Source organism: Lissotriton helveticus, chromosome 4_1 (assembly GCF_964261635.1).
Source record: "Lissotriton helveticus chromosome 4_1, aLisHel1.1, whole genome shotgun sequence".
Taxonomy (NCBI): domain Eukaryota; kingdom Metazoa; phylum Chordata; class Amphibia; order Caudata; family Salamandridae; genus Lissotriton; species Lissotriton helveticus.
In genome coordinates, this window is record NC_136063.1 from 269,378,932 (window position 1) to 269,399,358 (window position 20,427).

Consider the following 20,427-nt stretch of genomic DNA (forward strand, 5'->3'; position numbering starts at 1 on the left):
CACCTAACGCTGGTACCTGCTCTTCTTTTCAAGCGCATGAGTCCACCCCACACCTCCCCATCTGTCCTGGGGCCTTGGCGACTTTGACCAAGATGAGAAAACATGATCAATATCATTATTCTATTTTTGGGTTGTCACCTTCCTCTAGAGCGCCCTTGGGCCCCACGGAGGAGCATGAGGTAGTGCCTGTGTCTCTGCCGCCTGGTTTTTTTCTCTGCTTCAGGTCAGCTTCCGTTTTTTTTACACCATAGCGTCGCCGGTGCACAGCCCATCGAGGCTTCCACCTTCAGCTCCTGCTTCTGGTCTGCTTTCTTTGATATCGACATTAGGCTCTTGTCTGCCAGTTCTGATGGTGGTGCCTCCTTCCGATGTCGAGGCATCGTCCAGGTTTGGAGTTGGATGCGGTGCTGCTGGAGTCTTAGCCTCTGCTTTCTGGAGCCATTCCTTCTTTTCATCCATCTGAGGACCATGGTTGTGGAAATACTAATGGAGGCGTGGTGTGTCCCTTCCTATTTCGGACATGGTTCCACCCCTATGGTGTCTAACTGGTTACTTGACTTGGTCGATGCCAGTGGCTTAGTGTCTTCCCTAGTCTTCAGCCTCCTGTCTTCTCCTGGTTTGGCTATGGAGGCGAGTTCTGCTCTGGCAGACTTGCTCAATCGAGATTTGGTTGTATTGATTTGCAACTTCCTTCTGTGGAATTGTCAACATACCGTTTGCTTGGCATGGTACATCCTAATGAGTCTAACATAGAGCCTGTCCTTCCTTGTAGTGAATGTCTTTTTGATAACTTGTTGGGTGCTTGGGCTAAACCTGAAACAGGGCTCCCTGTAAATCGGTGTCTTATTTACAGGCATGGCCCAGCTCCGGAGGATCCATCCTGTCTCCTCAGACATCCTTCTAATCAGAGTTTTGTGGACCAGGCTGCTTTGGTCACCCAAAATATTGATTTTATCCCTCCTGTCCCTCTGGAAAGAGAAGCCGAAAACTTGACATTTGTGATAGGCGTATTTTCTCTTCTAACTATGCCATGCAATCGCTGAACACTTCTTGTGTTCTTGCCCGCTTCTCCCACACCTTGTGGGACTCAGTGGAGTGCCTCTTGCCCTCCTTTCATCCCGGAATTCTCGTGTTCCATTGATAAGAGATGGGCAACTAGCTGCCAAACTTAAACTTGCTGTGTTATGGATACCACCGATTCTGTTGGTGGGGCTATGGCCTCTTATGTAGCTCTGCGTTGGCTGGCATGGTTGAGGTTTTCGGAGGCTGTGCAAACTACTTTTACGTGACCTTTGATGATGCCTCTCTTTTATGGCCTCTCAATGTCATCCCGGCCAAGTCAGCCTTCCACTCATTTTGTGGCTATGGAAGGGCTTCCAACTGCACCTTCCCTACCCCAGCCAGAGAACCATGCAAGTTCTGCAAACTCTTTGTGGCCGTGAACTCTGTTCACACTGATCCCGTGGGTCAGGAGGCCAGAAGTACGGTCAAGCCACAACCCCTTCCCCCTCTGCCTCTCAACCTTCCTAGTCCAATCCTCCTAGATTGTGGGCATCCAGTTGGTGGCAGGGTACGCCATCACCTCCACCACTTGCGGGAAATAACCTCATACAGGTAGGTGTTGCAAATAGTCCGAAGGGGCTACTCCATCCCCTTTGAGATTATCCCTCCAATTTACGATCGGCTACCGTAGGATCACCTTGCCTTACTTCGCGATTAAGTGAAAACTCTCTTGTTCAAGGGAGCTATAGAGAGGGTTTCCTGGCCAGAAATAGTCTGTGGTTGCTGTTCCCGCAAATTTCTGGTTCCAAAGAAGGACGGATGCCTTTGTCCTATCCTCGACCTCAGAGCCCTCAACTACTTCCTCAAAAAGGAGAAGTTCAAGATGCTCACTCCTGCTCAGGTCCTGTCTGCCCTGGAGACTGGATGGTAGCATTGAACTTTCAGGACACCTATTTCCACATTCCCGTCCCTCCTGCCCATTACTGCTACCTGTGGCTTTCAGTTTACCGTGCTCCTCTTTGGACTCACCCGTGCCCCTAGTGTGTTCACCAAGGTGTCAGTGATTGACTCGGCCTTGGGCACTTCAGGGCCTAAAACTGAAGCACCTAGGTCTGAGGCAATCAGTGACGCTCCCCCTCGTCATGAGGGGAAGGGCCTCGAGGTGCTTTGCTAGACTGAATAGGTGAAGTCAAAAGGAGCTGTGACATCTTCAGCCCAGCAAAATTCATCTCAGGCAGCCCGGAGCCTGCGCATTTAGACCGTGTATCTCCTGGCTGCCTGACCTGAAAATAAAGATGGTCTGTTAGTCTGACCTTTGCTCAGCCTGACAGACACTCTTATTGGGCAAAATGCAAGGGGCCATGCCCCCATGCCCATTAGGACAGGCTGTGGATGAGTAGTCTGTTAATAATCAAATTATTAGTGGTTAGTCTAGCACTGGAAATTATCAGCATGAACATTATTCTCTTTTAGATCTTAGGACTACAAATATGTTCAGTATTGAAGAGGAGTTTTGCTGTTTGACTCTCCACTAAATATACCCTCATCTCTATCAGTGGGAATGGATGTGTGCCATAGATTTCAAGATGTGTGTTTTCACATTGCCATCATTCAACAGCATTTCAGATTCTTGAGACTTCTGGTGGGCAAATTACCTTACAAAGTCCTGCCTTTTGGCCTAAAGCCTTCCTCTCTTACTTTGTCGAAGTACTTGGCAGTATTCTCTGCCCTCAGAAAAAGGGACTCTACTTCTTCCTTTAGCTAGAGAACTGGTTTCTAAAGATTTCAACACCTCAAAAAAACCCTCCTTCACTTCAACATGACTCTGTCTCTGTTTCACCAGTTGGGTTTCAGGATAAACTACAGTGACTTCATTACAATCCATCCATTATTTACAAGCACGCATAGACAAATATTAAGAGTGTACTCGTCGAAGGAGACACTGTCCTATCCGTTTGCAGTGTCAGAGTCTTGTAAAGGTGAAACACCAGATGACTCGGCTGATCTCATCACTTCTGTGTCCAATGACTTCCATCTTTCTGCTACCTAATGTCCACCGGCAGATAAGATCATTGCCACCATTGTTTGTCTTATTTGGAAATATTTTTATTGCCATTGTTTTTGCATAAATAACCATAAACCGAGAAGCATACTGTTCGACGAGCGCAACTGTTCCAGGTATGATCATCTTTACACAACAGGCACCGGTTAAGGCACGATGCATATACTACAGGTTCTCTTCCCTACTACCTTCACTCAGTCGCTGTCCGCACAACCCCCCTCCCCTCCTATAGACCATTGAAACAATAACCGGATATGAATAGTCTTCAGATCCAAGGTTTGTGATCTTTGAAAGAAAGAAAAACCTACCCCACCAACCTCCTGAAGTTGAGAACAGTTCATCTGGCCCTGAAGTTGTTTATACCTAGCTTTGCAATGTCTTTCAAGCTTGTTCAAACAGACATCATCACAATAGTGGATCATCTCAACGAACAGGGAGGTTTGAGGTCCAGAGCAACATCTCTAGAAACCCAGACAATTTAGAGATGGTTGATTGCAAAGAACCTGTCCGTCATAGTAGTCCACCTACCAGGATCCCAGCCTGGCTCCTGACTCTTGCAATATGGACATTTAAAACTGCAAGAAGATTGTATAAGCATCTTAAAAGGCCAGATGTCCTCGCTGAAAGTTGTATTAATTCAGTGGAAGATGTCTTGAATTGGGTAACTGCAAAACAAAATCAATCCTACCAGATACCAAGAAGAAGCTGTATTCCCTTATCTTATCAATTTAGGCAAGTCAGGACTGCATTTATCTTTTATGTAGGCTCACCCTGCAGCTTACAAATGTTTTTTTGTTATAGAAATTCTGGCTATCAAGATTTTTCTCGAAGGAATTCAAGGTTACCCTCCCTTTAGGAGACATTCTTCTACCTGGAAAGTTGCCAATCGAATAAATGCATGATTTGCCCATTGTTACACCCTGCATTGTGCGCATCCTAGAGCCAGTCCAGGCACAATTCTTCAAGAAAAAAGCAATGTCAGTTTTCCAGGAATACACCCCATTCATCAGAAATGTCACACAACTATTTGAGCTAACACCTGGGCATTTTCCTGACACTACACACTCAAGGCATCCTAGTGCAAGTTGGACCTGAAACTTCTCTGCAAACAGTTTGCATAGGCTGAAACTATCCAAAAGTGCATCTCCTGCTTTCATTGACAATTGTTGTGTATTCTCCTCACAGGAATTGCTCAGAGACAAGATCTCTGAGCTGGATAAAGCTTTTCTTGTTCCTATTCTCTTTCACGTTATCATTACCCTGCCACTAGCCTTTCAGCCATTGATAAAAAAATACCCATCGATACTCTTTTTTTTTTTTAAGTTCGATTTATATGGAGCTTATGCCATTCATAGCGAACATATTCAACTTGTTTTTTAGAGGCCTTCAGTTGCTTTTGTCTGAGTTTTAGTATAACACTTTTGATATTTGTATGATGTGCAGACACCTGATTTGTATAACATACAATATCAAATCATTGTCCTTGCTATTGCTTTTTTCTGGAGTGAAACTGACAAGTATATGTATATGCGCAGAGAAGGCAATAGGCAGTGCATGATACAGATACAGTTAAATCCAAAAATTACAATTCGTTTTTACATTTGTAAATACCTGATTTCAGTACTAAAATCACCTAACCATCTTAAACAGGTGTTGTGCAATGCCTTAATATCAATGATCCTAATATTGTATTTATGTTTTCCAGACCCAACATGGCTTTCAACGAACCTTGGAATTTTAACTTGTATAGAATGTTCTGGAATACACCGAGAAATGGGTGTTCATATTTCTAGAATTCAGTCTCTGGAACTGGACAAATTAGGCACTTCTGAACTCTTGGTAAGTGTTTGGCCATCGGCACCTGCTTGCTTCTTTCTATCTGCACTTTATTCCGTACACAATTGCATATGCCTGCTTGCTTATTATTTCCATATTTTAAATAAATACCAATTTATTCAGAGTTTCATGCCCATCAAGGAGGTCTAATAAAACTACAACTGATTTGACTACTCAAATTCCAGATTAACAGCAACCTAATTTTCTCAGCAAATGCACCGGTTGGCTACATGAAATAGCCTGTAAACTACTGTCGGGCAAGTAGCAGCGTTATTGGTTTACATAAAGATATACTACATGAAAGGATTATGAAGAGAAACATGCTTATTGAAACCTGTTTTTGAGAAACATTCCTCAAATACCAGTTTCCTCAATTTTTTTTCTAAACAAATGGGTTTTCTACAATGTTGTCTCTGTTCCATTTAAAACCATCATGTGGAAAAATTACCTTATAGTGACTATTTTACTAGAGCGAAATACATAGATGCCATTATCATCCAGTTTATAACTGCCTTACTAGTCAAGATCATATGAGTCCTGATTTCATTTTTATGAGTGTAGTGGAGGGGGTTGGTGGAGTTTGTGTTGAGGGGGGCATACCTCCCTTCCTCCTTCTGCTACTCGCTCTTTTTTCTTAGTTGGCTGGGAACCCCTCTCGCATCCCTCCCCTCTTCTCTAATTCTCTTAATCAACCCGTCCAATTTACCTCCTTTCTGCAGCTGCTGTTTTTCTATAGCCCTGCTCAATGCCTCTGACTGTTCCCTTGTTGTCTCTCCTAGTCTAGAGGCTAGTACCTCTATCACTATCCAAGTACTTCACCGCTAATTGTACCTTATTACCTGTATTCCTGCCTAATCCTCAGTAGTTATCCTTGCCTGTACCCAGTACTTTTTCCAGTGTATACCCTGCTTCTCCAAGCAATCCTCAATAGTTTTAAGCACCAAATTGTCCCACCTGCCCGAGAATCTCAGAGCACTTTAAAAAATATATATATATTTATATATGTACAATGCTTTTTTGAGAAAAAAACACATTAATGATTTTTTCATTGCAGCTTAATACAATGCTAACAAATTACCACTTTTCATTTATTTTCCTTTTTAAAAGGAGATATTTGTATCCAAATAGTCACTATTTAAATAAAAAGTGGCCAGAAACCTCTTTCACAAAAAATGTTTGAAAGGAAATACATACTGTCTGAACAAGCATTGGTAATACCAATAGGTCTAAAGTATAACTTAAAGTGCCCTTTGAGTCATTGATTAATTTAGGCACTCAATAAGGCCTCATTAGATGTACTCTGTCACTCATCTTTGCACTCCTTTATCCTGCACTGACTCATTTTTTACCGTGTGACACAAGCACAATAAAATACCCAAACTCAGCAACATACACAAGAAAAGGTATAGAATACAAGTAGAAAACGAAAACATGCTGCAGTCTAGGTGCTGGCAGTAGCTAAAGTAATCAGTTTATAGAGGTATTCTTCATAGTCTACTAGTGTTTAAAATTTCCAGTATTCTGCTACGTTTAAAACCTTCATGTTGGCCATCTTGGCATGGTAAAACGAAGATGGACAATAGCATTCCATAATGGTCTACCTGTTTAGAGGAAGTGGCCACATGGGATGCAGTGCATTGCAGATGAAAGGAGCAGCAAGCAAGTGACCTGTTAGCAGATTCTGGAGAGATGTAGCATTTACTTAAGAACAATAAAAAAAAATGAAAATAAGAAGAGGAGAAGCAAAGAAATAAAAGGGAAACACAGATGGAGTAAATTGAAAACTAAAGTCTGGCCTACCATTCCGGACACTGAAGCACACTCGTTTTGATGTGGATGTTCACATACAATCAGAAAATGCAGTCATTCACAGGGCAAGGTAGCCAATCACTTGTTGACTATATCATTACCCCATGCAGTGCTCTGTCATGGGTGGAAGCAGCGTAAATGCCACTGACTGAAGGCAGAATAAAGCTTTCCAAAGGCCCTTTATCTATAAATGTATATAATATATATGTATATATATATATAAAGTATATATTCACACAAAAAAACAAAGGTTACAGGAACATTATAGTTAGGGTCAGATTTTACTCATACAAAACCAGAGAAATGCAGCTGTTCTAGTTACTGCAGTAAACTAGAACTCGCTCCCCGCAATGCACTGCTTATTACCTCACATATTACATAACTCATGACATAGTCAGTGACATCACTGATTGCCTCTCAAATGACATCACTGATGACCTCGTCAACATCATCCCTGACATACCCACACAACCATTCACAAACCCATTCACAGAACCATACCAGTACTTACACACCCACTCACTGATTCATAGAACTACACACACATCTACTCGCTCACCCATACTGCCACTCATATACCCCCTCACTCATACTGCCACTCATATACCCCCTCACTCACCTATACAGCCATTGACATAGCCACCCATACAGGCACTCACACACTGAGTGAGTCAGCCATAGAATTACTCATACACCTAGACACTCACTCATACATTCAGTCACACAGCCACTTACTCACCCAAACAGTTACCCATGAACCCTTTTACTCTTGCAAATAGTAACACATACTCACTTACCTGTACAGTTAGTGACAGAAGCACACACTCATCCATATAGCCACTCTCATATTCACTTACTCAAGCATAGTCTCTCATATACCCCGTCACTCACCTATACTTCCTTTTTACATACCCAGTTACTCACCCACACTCAATCACCGACACAGCAATACAGATACTCACTAAATCCTACAGCTTGTCAAAGACGCACACACAGTGCCCCTTACAGCCACTGACGCCACTCACTCATCCATACAGGCAGCCACGCACCTCCTCACCCACACACCCAGACATCCATAGAGGTAGTCAGGCAACCAATAAATCACCCATATATCCACCCACTAACGCAATCATACACCCACTTAGACATCAACTAACAGACATATACACTCATGTACAAACCCAGTCACTCACCTATACATTCAGTGAGCCACCTAACACTCACTTGTAGAGTCACCCAGAGTCATCCATACAGTCACTCATACACCCAATGATTCACCAATACTCCTTAGTATGTATATTTAACACTCCTATACTTTTTAAAAACAGTCACTGATGATTTCATCACTGATGTCATCAGTGATGTAATTTGAGAAGTCATCAGTGATGTCATTGACCATGTCATGAATGATGTAATATGTGCGGTCATATGCAGTGCATTGTGGGGACGCAAGTTATAGTTAACTCGGGTAACTATAACTGCTGGATTTTTCTAGTTTTGTATGAGTAAAATCTGTCCCAAACTATAACGTTCTTGTAACCTTTGGTGTCTTTAGTGAATTTCTAAGGTTTCTTTTAATTCTATTTGCTAACTATAACGTCCTTCTACCCTTTGTTTTTTTAGTGAATTTCTAAGGTTTTTTTAACTAGCAATCATGTTTGTAGAGTGGTTGAGAAAGGTGGGTGGGCCTTCGACCAGCTCTCAGGAATTCTGCTGTGTACGACTTACAAGAGGTACCAAGAGGGCTTGTTGCCCCCCAAGGTCCCACTGGAGCCAAGGGGACTTTATTTCACAACTAGTAGTGAGCCGAGAGGCATGTTTGCAGAGTGGTGGAGGAAGGGGGCGCAGCCTCTGACAACTTTTCAGCAGTCCTGATGTGTGGGACTTACTGGAGGTAACAGGAGGGGTAGCTGGCCCCCAAGGGCGTCTTTGGAGGCCAACTACCCCTCCTATTACCCCCAGTAAGTCCCATGCTGCAGGATTGCTGAAATCTGATAGTGGGGCATGCCACCTTTCTCGAGCAGTCTGCAAACGTGCCTCCTGGTGCACTACTTCGAGGGGGGTGAAGACCCCCATGGCTTTTGAGGGTCCTTGGGGGTCAATAACCCCTCATGTTCCCTCCAGCCAGTCCCACACAGTGGGTTTGCTGCGAGGTTTTCAGTGACCATGTTCTCTTTTTCTCCACCACTCCGGAAACGCACCTCCTGGTGCACAACTAGTTAGGGGATGCAGTTGTCTCAGCTCTTCAGGGTCCTTGGTGGACAACTAGCCCTCCTCCTAACTCCAGTAAGACCCACACAGCTGGATTGCTGAGAGGTGGTCTGTAGCCACACCCCCTTGCTCCACCACTCTGCAAACATGCCTCCTAGCGCACTACTAGTTGGGGGAAATAGTCCACTTTAGTCCTGAGGCCCTCAGGAGTAAAGTGAAATTCATTCCCCAACCAGAAGCGCTCTAGGAGGCGCGTTTGCAGAGTGGTAGAAAAAGGGGGCGTGGACTTAAAGTCCTCGCAGCAATCCTGCTGTCTGGGACTTACTGCCTGGAAGTATCAAGAGGGTTTGTTGGCCCCCAAAGACCCTCAGAATTCAAAGGGATTTAATTCCCCAACTACCACTGCGCCAGGAGGCGTGTTTCCAGATTGGTGGTAAAGGGGGCATAAATATTTTTTTAGGGAAGGGGGGCTGCATAGTCCCCCTTCCCTCTGGCGATTTCAGCCCCCATTCCCCAAGGGCCGTCTTTTCCTTTAAAAGAAAATGAAAATTAGGGATGCTGCTATGCTTCTCTTCCCTGGGCCAATTGTGGCCCCGGGTTCCCATCCCCCGGGGCCCGTCCTTTGTTTTGTTTTATCTTACTTTCTAAAGGAGAGGGGGGCCGTGTGACCTCCCTCCCCAGGCCTATTTTGGCCCTGGGACCCCATCCCCCGGGGCATGGCCTCTTGTTGGGGACCGCGGGGGAGCCTCAAGGCCCCCGCGGTCTCTTCTGGCTCCCTGTCTCCTGCGGGAGCTGACATTGCTTTTGGACAGGGGGTGCAACAAACATGCATGTGGTGGTCCCCAGGGCCTTGGAGGGCTCCTGGAAGGGGGCAGCGTGGCCTCCTTTCCATCATCTGTATAGCCCCGGGTAAGGGGGTGGCCACTGTCATTACTTCATTTGAGCCCCAGGGGAGGTGGCGGTCCCTGGGGCCGCTCCCCCATGCATTATTTTAAATATAGCCTCGGGTAAGCCGCAAGGTTCCCCCGGTCCCCAGGGTGCGTGGGGTGGCCCCCTACACATTATTTTAAATATAACCCAGGGGAGGTGGTAGTCCGTTTTCCCCCCACTATTCAGTATATGAGCCCCGGGGAGGGGGCGGTCCCAGAGGCTGCATGGGGGGTTGGAGCCCCTACCCCCATTTTAATTTACTATAGCCCCAGGGAGGTGGCGGTCCCTTGGTCCGCATTTTTGGGGCTTTATCCCCGGGGAGGTGGTGGTCAGCTGGGCGCCGGAAGGGGTGCCAGGTCCCGCTTTTCAGTCAATTAACCCCAGTGAGGTGGCAGTGCCCAGTGCTGCGGGGGTCCGCGCCCGCCCCCACATTATTATTTCTAATTGCCCCCGGGACCTGGCCCACCTGGGAGCTTTATTAAATGAAGCGCAGCAACCCGTGCTTTGGTTTTGGGAGGGTTTTCGGCGAGGTTCGCAGATCCAACACGACTCCGGACGAATTTCTTTTAAAAGAAATGCTTTTTGGGTCCTGGGGGAGTTGGGGGTCCCTGTTGGAACCCTCAAGAGGCCTAGGGAGTCAGGGTGTTTCTATACTACCCCCTTATCTTTAAAAAAAAAAAAAAATCTTGTGACTACGTTCAACCGAGTCGCAAGAATGCTGCCAACACTTATGGTTTCAAGTGTTGGCAGCCAATCAGACCTCAGACCGTGATCTGTGGGGTTCACTGATCCACCGCGGCCACAGTTGTATATCTGAGAAATCTTTATATTTCTCAGGAACTACTGAACGGATTTCCACCATTTAACAAAAGTAGTGCTTTCTGGACCAAGAGCTATCTTTTTGCCAAATTTGGTGTAATTTCATTCTGCAGTTAGGGCTGTAGCCTTGCCTAAAGTTTCCTATACAAATTACCATAGAGAAAAGCAGTTTGGGTCAGCAGCTGAAGTGGCTGCACCGATAGTTTTGAAAATTTCGCAAAGATTTGTCAAACGACGCCAAATTTATTGGCAAATCAAAAACCACTTTTTAATAGAATCAGGTCCTAACTTTAACTATGTACTGGCGACCACCAGTAGGATATATATATTTAAATAAAAAAAGATGTTGCCTCTGTTCCCCGATGTGGCCTCTGCTCTTTTCGTCTGGGAGGAGTATTTCTGCAATTGTTAACGCGTTTACCAGAAAACGTGTCACAGAGTCCCCCCCTTCACAAGTTGGCCTGGAGGTTCTGGCACCTGCTTCGGCATTTTGTTCTCTTCAAGTAATTGAAAAATCCAGGCCCGCCTACAGCATGGGTGAAATTGCGGCGGTACAGCGAGGTTATTAACCTCAGCCTGGGCGGGATGCATGGCCATTCCTGCCCCCGCTTATTGGAAACCTGTTCGTATGGCTGAAGGGGTCAAAGGGGACCCGAGGGGCCATCTCAAGTTTTTATCACCAGCGGTTCTGGAGCGTTGTGCGGAGTATCCTGCCATCCGCTGAAAACTCGGACTACTGTGAGCACGACCCTTGGCATCACTTACCTGGGAGCTATCAGGTGCATCCTGGGAGATGGAGTCCTCAAAGCATCTGGGACCTTTAAAAGTATAGTGAGTTCACCTGCTGAGGGGCGGAGCGGACATTGCACCTATCACAGTGCGGCAAGGTACATTTATATGCACAGCGTCAGTAATCCCCTGAAACATCTCGGCGCTGACGAAGGCCGAAATGCATTTGCCATACGATTTAAATAAACGATGTTGCCTCTGTTCCCCGATGTGGCCTCTGCTCTTTTCGTCTGGGAGGAGTATTTCTGCATATGTATATTCATTTGGACGGTGGCTGATATAGAGCATATATTTATTGAGGAATTTTTATACTTGCACTTGCACTTTACTTATGATAACGTTAGAATTGCTCTAAGAGATTATAATGTGGATATTGGTGCGTGACATAAGCTTTCAAATGCATTTTGTTTGAATTGAGCACTGACACCTTATCAGGGGATTTCAATTGTAACAATTTAAATGTTGCTTTAAACACATGAATATTGGCAATTATGTTGTTTATAATTATGTTCAGAAAATTGATGATCTGCTCCTTTTTTTACTACTAATATGGCACTTGCCAGTATGAATTAGGTTGTGCTTTTGTTATGCCTTTGTCAGCATTTCCTTTGCAATATTAGCTTTTAATCAGCCACTTTTTGGAAACCGCTATATATATGTGTGTGATTTTGTTGCCATGGTTAGTTGTTATGTTAACTTTGCACTATTTTCACCATTCAGTCCATTTTTTTGAGCTGTTTGGGCTTTTAAAGCACTTTAAATTTGCAATGCCTGTTGGGGCGCGTTATGTGAACAAGCTCCTTTACGGAGTGAAACGTGTCATGGAAGACATCAGTCTATGAATTTTCTTAAATAAAGAAATAATACTGCTTGCACGAACCTTTGGTGCTATGGCTCATCATTGAATGAAGAACTACAGGGAAGTGGTCTGTGCCTGTTGTAATCTGCCTTGCAATTGGCGGTCAGGAACTGCACTTAGATATCGAGATTCGGAATTGGCTGTTTCCATTGTATCGGACCCTCCCGTTCTATGAGGCATGGCGTCTGCACAGTCACCTACGCTTCTGCGTATTGCCAGTTTCAACTCGGATGAGTTTTGCGTCTTGCTGTGCCCCCCGCTTGGATTAAAACAAACATTTGCCGCTGTGTTGTGGTGCTTGACGGCGTGGCTGCTGAGGAGTCCGGAAGGTCGGCTGACCGACGTGAGCCCCGGGGCCGATTCCGGTAAGGCACACACGTGCAGACTCCTGCATCCTACTGGTGCATCACGCCAGGTGGTGGATGCGAGCTCTGCAGTGGGACCTGAAGTTTCAGTGGGCACAGCATCAGGGCAACCTGTCCGACCACGTTCTGATCTCAGAGGGCACTGCAAGACAGTTGCAGTGGTGGCTCACGGACCGCGATTGGGTCAGCGGCAGATCCCTCTTCTTCCCCAACCGGAGCACGTAGTGGTGATGGATGCGTCCCTCCTGGGATGGGGGGCCACATGGGAGAGGCGGAGATCAGAGGCCTCTGGCCTCCGGCGAAGTCCCGCATCCATATCAACCTTCTCGAGCTGCGGGCGCTCCAACTTGCACTGAAGGCATTCCTTCCCTCTGTCCGGGGAAGTGTAGTGCAGGTGTTCACAGACAATACCACCGCCATGTGGTACTGCAACAAACAGGGCGGGGTGGAGTCTTGGACCCTTTGTCAGTAGGCTCTGGACATGGCTGTAACACCAAGGCGTCACCCTGGTGGCTCAACACCTGGCAGGTTCTCTGAACGCCACGGCGAACAAACTTAGTCGCCGGTGCATGATGGATCACGAATGGCGTCTGAACTCGGACGTGGCGCAAGGTCTCTTTCAGCAGTAGGGAGGGCCACCGAAGAGAACGCGTAATGTCATCAGTTCTATGCGTTAGAATTTCCAAGGCGGCACACCCTTGGCGACACATTTCCGCCTATACCACTTCTGCCCACAGTGCTGAAGAAGATCAGGCGAGACCGGGCCCAAGTCATCCTTGTGGCTCCAGACTGGGCACGAAGATACTGGTATCCCAAGCTACTCAGCATGTCAATCGATCCCCCGATTTTTCTGCCTCTTCAGGAGGACCTTCTGTCGCAGTAGCAGGGGACGATCTTCCACCCGTACCTATCCAGTCTCCACGTACATGCATGGATATTGAGCGGCGACAGTTGAGGCCATTTGACTTGCCTCCTGAAGTCTGTGATGTGATTTTGCCAGCCAGGCGTCCCTCCACAAAAATGGTATATGCCTGCAGGTGGAACAAATTTGAGGCATGGTGCACGGCAAAAGCTGTGGATCCACTTTCTGCCCCCCTTTCAGAGGTTCTCCTCTTCCTTCTTTCTCTTGCCCAGCAGTGCTCTGCTCTGGGCACTATCAAAGCCTATATCTCGGCCAACTCAGCTTTCTTAAGGCTTCCTGATCAGCCTTCTCTTTTCAAGTCCCCTGTTGTAAATAGATTCTTGAAAGGCATCACACACATGCTCCCTCCTGTTCCCTTTGTGATGCCTCAGTGGGACTTGAACCTTGTACTAACTTATCTGATGTGTGCTCCCTTTGAGCCACTTCATAACTGTCCTCTTCGTCTTCTAACTCTTTAAACTGCATTCCTGGTTGCCATCACCTCTGCCAGGAGAGTGAGTGAGCTCCAGGCTCTGTCTTCTAAGCCTCCTTTCCTCTCTGTCCATCCGGACAAAGTTGTGCTGAGGACTCGTTCTTCTTTCCTGCCCAAAGTAGTTTCGGCCTTTCATATCGGGCAGTCCATCACCTTGCCCACCTTCTTTCCGCCTCCGCATCCCTCAAAAGAGGATGAGAGGCTCCACCGTCTGGACCCAAAACATCTGTCTCCTTTTATCTAGATCGCACATGCCAGTTCCGGGTGGACGACCAGCTCTTTGTTGGTTACGTGGGCGGCAAGAAGGTACGGGCAGTGCACTTGCGGACCATCTCTTAGTTGGTCGTTTTGTGCATCAAGGTCTGTTATTCCTTGGCAAAAGAGGAGCCTCCTGTGGAGCTGCTCGCCCATTCCACTCGGGCCAAGGCGGCTACTACTGCCCTGGGTCGGGGAGTCCCCTTGCAGGACATCTGTCAGGCAGCTACGTGGGTCTCGCTGCACACGTTTGCTAAGCACTACTGCCTGGACAGCCAAGTCCGGAGAGATGGCTTTTTCGGCCCTTCCATTTTCCAGGACTTTCTGGTGGGATCTTGGTTCTCAGACCTACCACCGGGGTTGGTATTGCTAGGGTATCTATTCTAAGGTAAGGAATCTAACACTAACCTGTTTCTTTCAGATGCACAAGTTCCTTACCTTTGGTAATGATATATCTGTAAGAAACAGTAGTTAGTGTTAGATTCCTTACCGCCCCACCCATCCTCCCCATTCTGCGTACCGATATCTAGTGTTAAGGAATCTCCCTTTGAGGGCCCTAGTTTCATGGCACCAGTGTCGGTTTTTCTGGCATGGCTCTGCGTTCCTGTCGCGGAAAGCTGTGTACAGAACTGACGTCGGCGCGCGAGGGCGGTGTCTAAGTACTCCGACGATGTCATCCCGGCAATCCTGACGACAGACGCGGAGTTGCAGACGACACCTACCGACGCGCAAGGGTACTGCTGACGAAAAAAACTTTCTGGATCCAGTCTGACGCCTGGGGATATTCTAAGGTAAGGAATCTAACACTAACTACTGTTTCTTACAGATATATTTTTACCGAAGGTAAGTAACTTGTGCATATGGGTGAAGCTGAAGCCCCTCTCTCTGTTGTACTCCTGAAAGTTTTATTTTTTTGGGTTTATTACATAAGGTCTTGCTACAGCTTGGGTGTCAAGCCAGACGTAAAATCTAGTGTTGTTCCTTTAAGAATCACCCTCCTCCTGTTTCCCATCATGCCTTGCTGGAGGTAGCTAGATCAGCTGACTTTTACGGAAATAGGATGCTCCGGGGCTTAAAACAAACATTTTACATTCACTTTCCTAGGGAAGATGGCTTATGACTTTGATGTAAATTCCGCTGGAGGAGAGCAATGATTACAGGTTAATAACTTTTCCGTCTCTCCAGGGGATGTTCATCGATAGTCATAAGCACGAAATAGAATAGCAAGCCCACCTCACATAGACAAGGTGGGGGAATGAAAGGAAAACACATTGTCATTACCATCAAGGAATCCTATTCTACCTGGACATCAGCCTTGGATTAATTATCTAGAAACGTTTCTTGTGAATGTATGAACAGACATTACATTGGTGACTTTACATATCTCTGAGATAGGCACATTTCGCAAAAGACCAACAATAGAAGCTTTATCCATGTAGTATGGGTTTAGGTCTGCTAAGCATAGGTTTGTTGGCCACCTGGTACCATAATATCCAGGATGGATTGCTTCTTAGTAGCTAACCTCATTCTAATAGCACCATCATTTCCAAATAAATAATCAGATTGTCTAATGCCCTTTTTTGTCCTAACAGAACTCAGGCGCTAGTCACATCAAGAGCGAGAGGTTCTTTCTGCTGGTTATGATAGATTTGGAGAGAACGTTGACAAAGAAATGGTCTGATTAAAGTCAGAATCTAAAACCACCTTAGGTAGAAAACTCTGACAAGTTCTCTTAATTTCTCTGTTTCTATGGAACATCGTGCAGGTTTCCTGATTGCATAGGGCCTGAATCTCACTGACCCTGCAAGCTGACGTTGTGGCTACCAGAAAAAAGCACCTAAGAAGGATGTTTTTTGGTCTCCCCAGCTCTATGTACCGTCCTGTTTTAGAGTGTTTCTCTGAAAAGTGCCCTAATACAGATGAGGTCCAAATGCACTATATTAATGTTTAAACTTAAAATAAATAACAGTATTTCTTTTTATCTCAGAGGCGGCTTTAATATCAGCACATGGATTGGATTGAGAAACATACTCACCCTTGGATGCCTGCACATGGAGAATTTTTCCCCTCTAGAAGCACATGGAGAATGTTTCCCCTCTAGAATAAACACAGTTGAGATTTTATACAAAACTAAATTGACAAACGAGAGAAAAAGCTTAACTAACTAATTGTGATTAATAATACTAGAAAAAGGGAATAAACAAGATGCAGCAGAAAGGGAACACCTGTAGCAAAATACATCACACTGCTACAGAACTAAATAATCTGTATGATGGTCTGAATTTGATGCCTGAAAACATTTGTATATGCAGTATGTTGAACCATGAGCAGGAGAATCTCCTGCTCACTATACACATTCAGTAAATTCCTGAAAGAGTGAGGGACACCATGTGTTGGAGTTTAGAATCAGTATATTTGCAATGTAAAAGGTGGACTTGGTATGCTACAAAAGGAACAAATCTTTGAAGTCATTTAAGAGACTGTGGAAAAAAGGAGATCTGAAATCAAAATCTGTATCTTGCTGTTCTTTGAAGCAAATCCCGAAACACAGCCACAAAATAAAGTTTTCAAATTTAGTCCTAGCACATTCCTGCTCATTCCAGCCCAATTCCGAAATTACTACATTTGATTAGCATTTATAGTGCACCATTCTTAGTTAAACAAAAGCCAAATACTGAGGGTTGATAATCAACTTGATCCCTACAAACACATAATAAAATACCAATAATTATCTAAAACTAATCTGTGGGATAAATCCTTTCTTAATGGTATAGGAATTCAAGGATGTCGTACAACCATTGATATTACATATTCTTGACTTGGTATTCTCTCTGGTGTTTCTGCAATCCATTTTGCGCCGCCTAAACATTCCTTGCGTGCATTAACAGGTCTAATCTTGAGGAGTGGCCACTATAGTCGTATTACTTTAGTACTGCACTATTTAGGCTGGCGAGCTGTTGATATGAGATTGATTCAAACATGGTTTCCTAATGTATGTACTCGTACACTCTGATCACTCCCACTATCTGAACAAAAAATTAAAAAAGTTTAAGAGGCACTCACCCATTTCACAACTTGGACACTCTTCTTCTTAAAACCCCTGTCTTAACAAAAAAAAAGTACTTTGAACAAGTTTTACTTAAGGTGTACACCCATAGTCTCGAGCTATACTCTGCCTGATATTCACTCCAATACCTCTTATTTGCTTAAAAAATGTACTAACACTTTTTTTTCTTGTTTACCACTATGTCCATCTTCGTGTCTGCTATTTTTATTGTAATCTCTTGTCTTGATTTCAGTGTAATTTTCGATTGCTCTGTAGACATAAATGATAGTGTCGCTTTTGATAAGCATGAACATTAGACACTGCCTTTTTGATCTGAGACAGACTTCTAGCTGCAGATTCTTTACCTTAGAATTTTTACCAGGCATCAGACTGGATCCAGAAAGTTTCTAACAGTACCCCTGCGTGCCAGCGGGGGTGTCTGTCGACTCCACATCTGCGTCATCTGCACAGAAAGAGACGTGCGTGGTGCCTATATAGGCGCCGCACCATTCAGGTTCATTCTGCACCAGTTAGCGCTGATCTGGGAAGACCTACCCCTCAGTCACTTTTTGACTGTTTGTTTCATCACTTTTTGCTGAAATCTTTTTTGAGAATCTGTGCACCTGATCTGACAAGGATACCCCAAGAAACCTATGGGTTTCAAGCTATGTGGTGCCTGTCAGAGGCAGATGTCTGCAACAGATCCACACTTAGTGTGTCTGTGGTGCTTGGAGAGGGACCACGACTCATTGACCTTCAATGGCTGCCGTGCCATGCACACAAAGGTACTGAATGAGCTTTCGAAAAGCTCTTTGACTTTGCATGCGCCGTCCAAATCATTGAACAAAGAAGGCGCAGGAGCATCGACACTGCAGTCCTCACTCCTCTACGGAGCCTGCACCAGGCTCCACGCCTCCCTGACTTTCCCAGAGCTATCACTGCTCGCCCAGAGTTCTATGAGGCTATGCACCTTTGTGTTTGGGTCCCCATTGTTATTCCAGACTTCAATGCGTAACTGGATATGGGTCGTCTGATTCCAACGTCGGCCATGCGGTCTGATTTGAACCTATGTAATAAATGAGCCACTCTTGTGATTTTGGCACCCTGTGATGACCCTCACCACCACCATTTTAATTGATTTTAGTGTGTTCCTTAATGTAGGATGGTCCTGCATTTGCCTGCTTCTCTTCTGTTCTGTAATCTTGCTGTCTTTCAGTGGGAGCTGTTACTGAGTGGAACAGTCTTGCCAAGAGCAGAGCGTGTGGGATGTGCATTTGAAGGTGTGCAGTTATGTAGGAATATATCAGTGGTGAGAATTATGAGTTCTTACTATTGGCTTTGACCATTCTATTTTCTGACCTTATCTTGCTTAATGGCAGGGCTTGTATATTGGCTTTAGCATAATCTTATGCCATCTTGCATTAGTGGCCTATTCTTAAGCGACTCCATCTTCTGAGCCTTTCTAGGTGAGAAGTGATGTTTCGCTTTCACTTGTTTTCTGCACTCTGTGTGCTAGTAGAAACCGGTTCTTATTAGAGGAATGTGCAGGCTCCTTCTCGAAGGCATAGCAAAGGCCTGATCAACCAATGCTGTGTCCCCGGCACGGAGTAGTACGGAATCTGATGGGAAAAGGAGGCGGGGCTTGCTAGAAGCTTCTACCAACGTTTTCCCTTGTATTAAAAGGGGGAGCCTCCACTGGTCTGGTGGAAGTTGGAAGTGGAAGTTTGGGAGTTTGGATTCAGAGTGAGGACAGACGTGTCTATCTCGGATTGAACCCTGATTGCTGAGCTCTGATCCCTGGCTGTGTGAAGACTTGCCACGGCCAGAAGTGGGCAGTGTATGCATCAGGTGATGTATTGAGTTTTGTGATTATTGCCATTGTGATGTGAGCTAGTGGCTGTGATCGTTTGAGGTGTTTTCTTTGTGGTGTGGGATGTGCACATCCAGAGTGATCCTCTACTCTGTATATATATATATTTCTGATCTCTTGCAGGACGTCCAGTGTATCTTATCTTATATCAGTTATTGCTTGTTTATTAATCAGTATTATAGTTTGCTCAGTTATTGATTCGTGCCTGTAGATAGGTTTGCTACATATATTTGAATCTAATGCATTTGGTATCTGAGACAGCCTTTGTTTAGAGAGTATTATGTAATAAACCCCAAGCCTTATTCTAAAAGTGATAGTTTTGAGGGTGCCTCATTTTACTATGGTGGTGTGAAGGACGGACGAGGTCTTAGATCTTCAGTTTCCCTCAGTAGCGGTCAAGACAAATGTATTGACTGCGGTGCTTCAGTCAGGAGTTGCCCGCTCTGAACCCTTACTCCTCCTCCTCAAAGAAGCCCTTAACAATTTCATACTCTGTGCATGGTCCAAGCCTTGCACCGGGGCGCCTTTGCACAGGACAACTGCCTGCTGCCATCGCCCGCTCCAGGGGACCCCAGGTTCCTCATCCAGCACCCCACCACTGAGAGTTTGGTGCTCCAAGTCTCCACTTCCAGAGTCAATCCTGGCACATTCCCTACCACTAAATCTAATCGGGAATCCAAAAGGCTGGAAACCTTTGGTAAGAAAATGTACTCTTCCGCCAGCCTAGCACTCCAGTAGGTGAACACCACGTCGCTCTTGGGCCGATAAAACCATACAATCTGGCACTTTGTTGCGCAAGTGCTGCCCATGGCCTTGGAGGAGGCACCAATCATACTGTTGCAGGCAATAGCACATGGCAGGAACACAGCAAAGTTCACCAGCAGATGTGGACTAGATACGACCGACTCGCTTAGCAGAGCAATTTTTTTGGGGGGGTGAGCCTGGGCAGTGCATGCATGGCTGCGAGGCATGCAATACTGGTATATACACTTGAAGCCCTGCCCACTCTCTGCCCATATTTTTCATTGGCTTGTGTCATTTTCTTTCGTAAATGCTGGCTTCTGATTCGTAAATAGGCTTATTAGTCCCTCCGTTGTACCGCCTGGTCTTCATTTGTAACCTCCCATGAAGACTGACCCTTTTACTTCGGTTGTTACACGGTACATGTTATTTAGTCTGT

At 45.4% G+C, this 20,427-nt stretch overlaps 1 protein-coding gene across 3 annotated transcripts in view; it reads left to right on the forward strand.

Moving 5' to 3' along the window:
* Positions 1–20,427, forward strand: part of ASAP1 (ArfGAP with SH3 domain, ankyrin repeat and PH domain 1) — a 2,040,747-nt gene that overhangs the window by 1,184,406 nt on the left and 835,914 nt on the right. For all 3 annotated transcript variants that reach the window (XM_078686749.1, XM_078686753.1, XM_078686750.1), the window contains one exon: positions 4,770–4,903. In XM_078686749.1, coding sequence (XP_078542875.1) covers positions 4,770–4,903 — 134 coding nt within the window. The remainder of the gene's footprint in view (positions 1–4,769; positions 4,904–20,427) is intronic.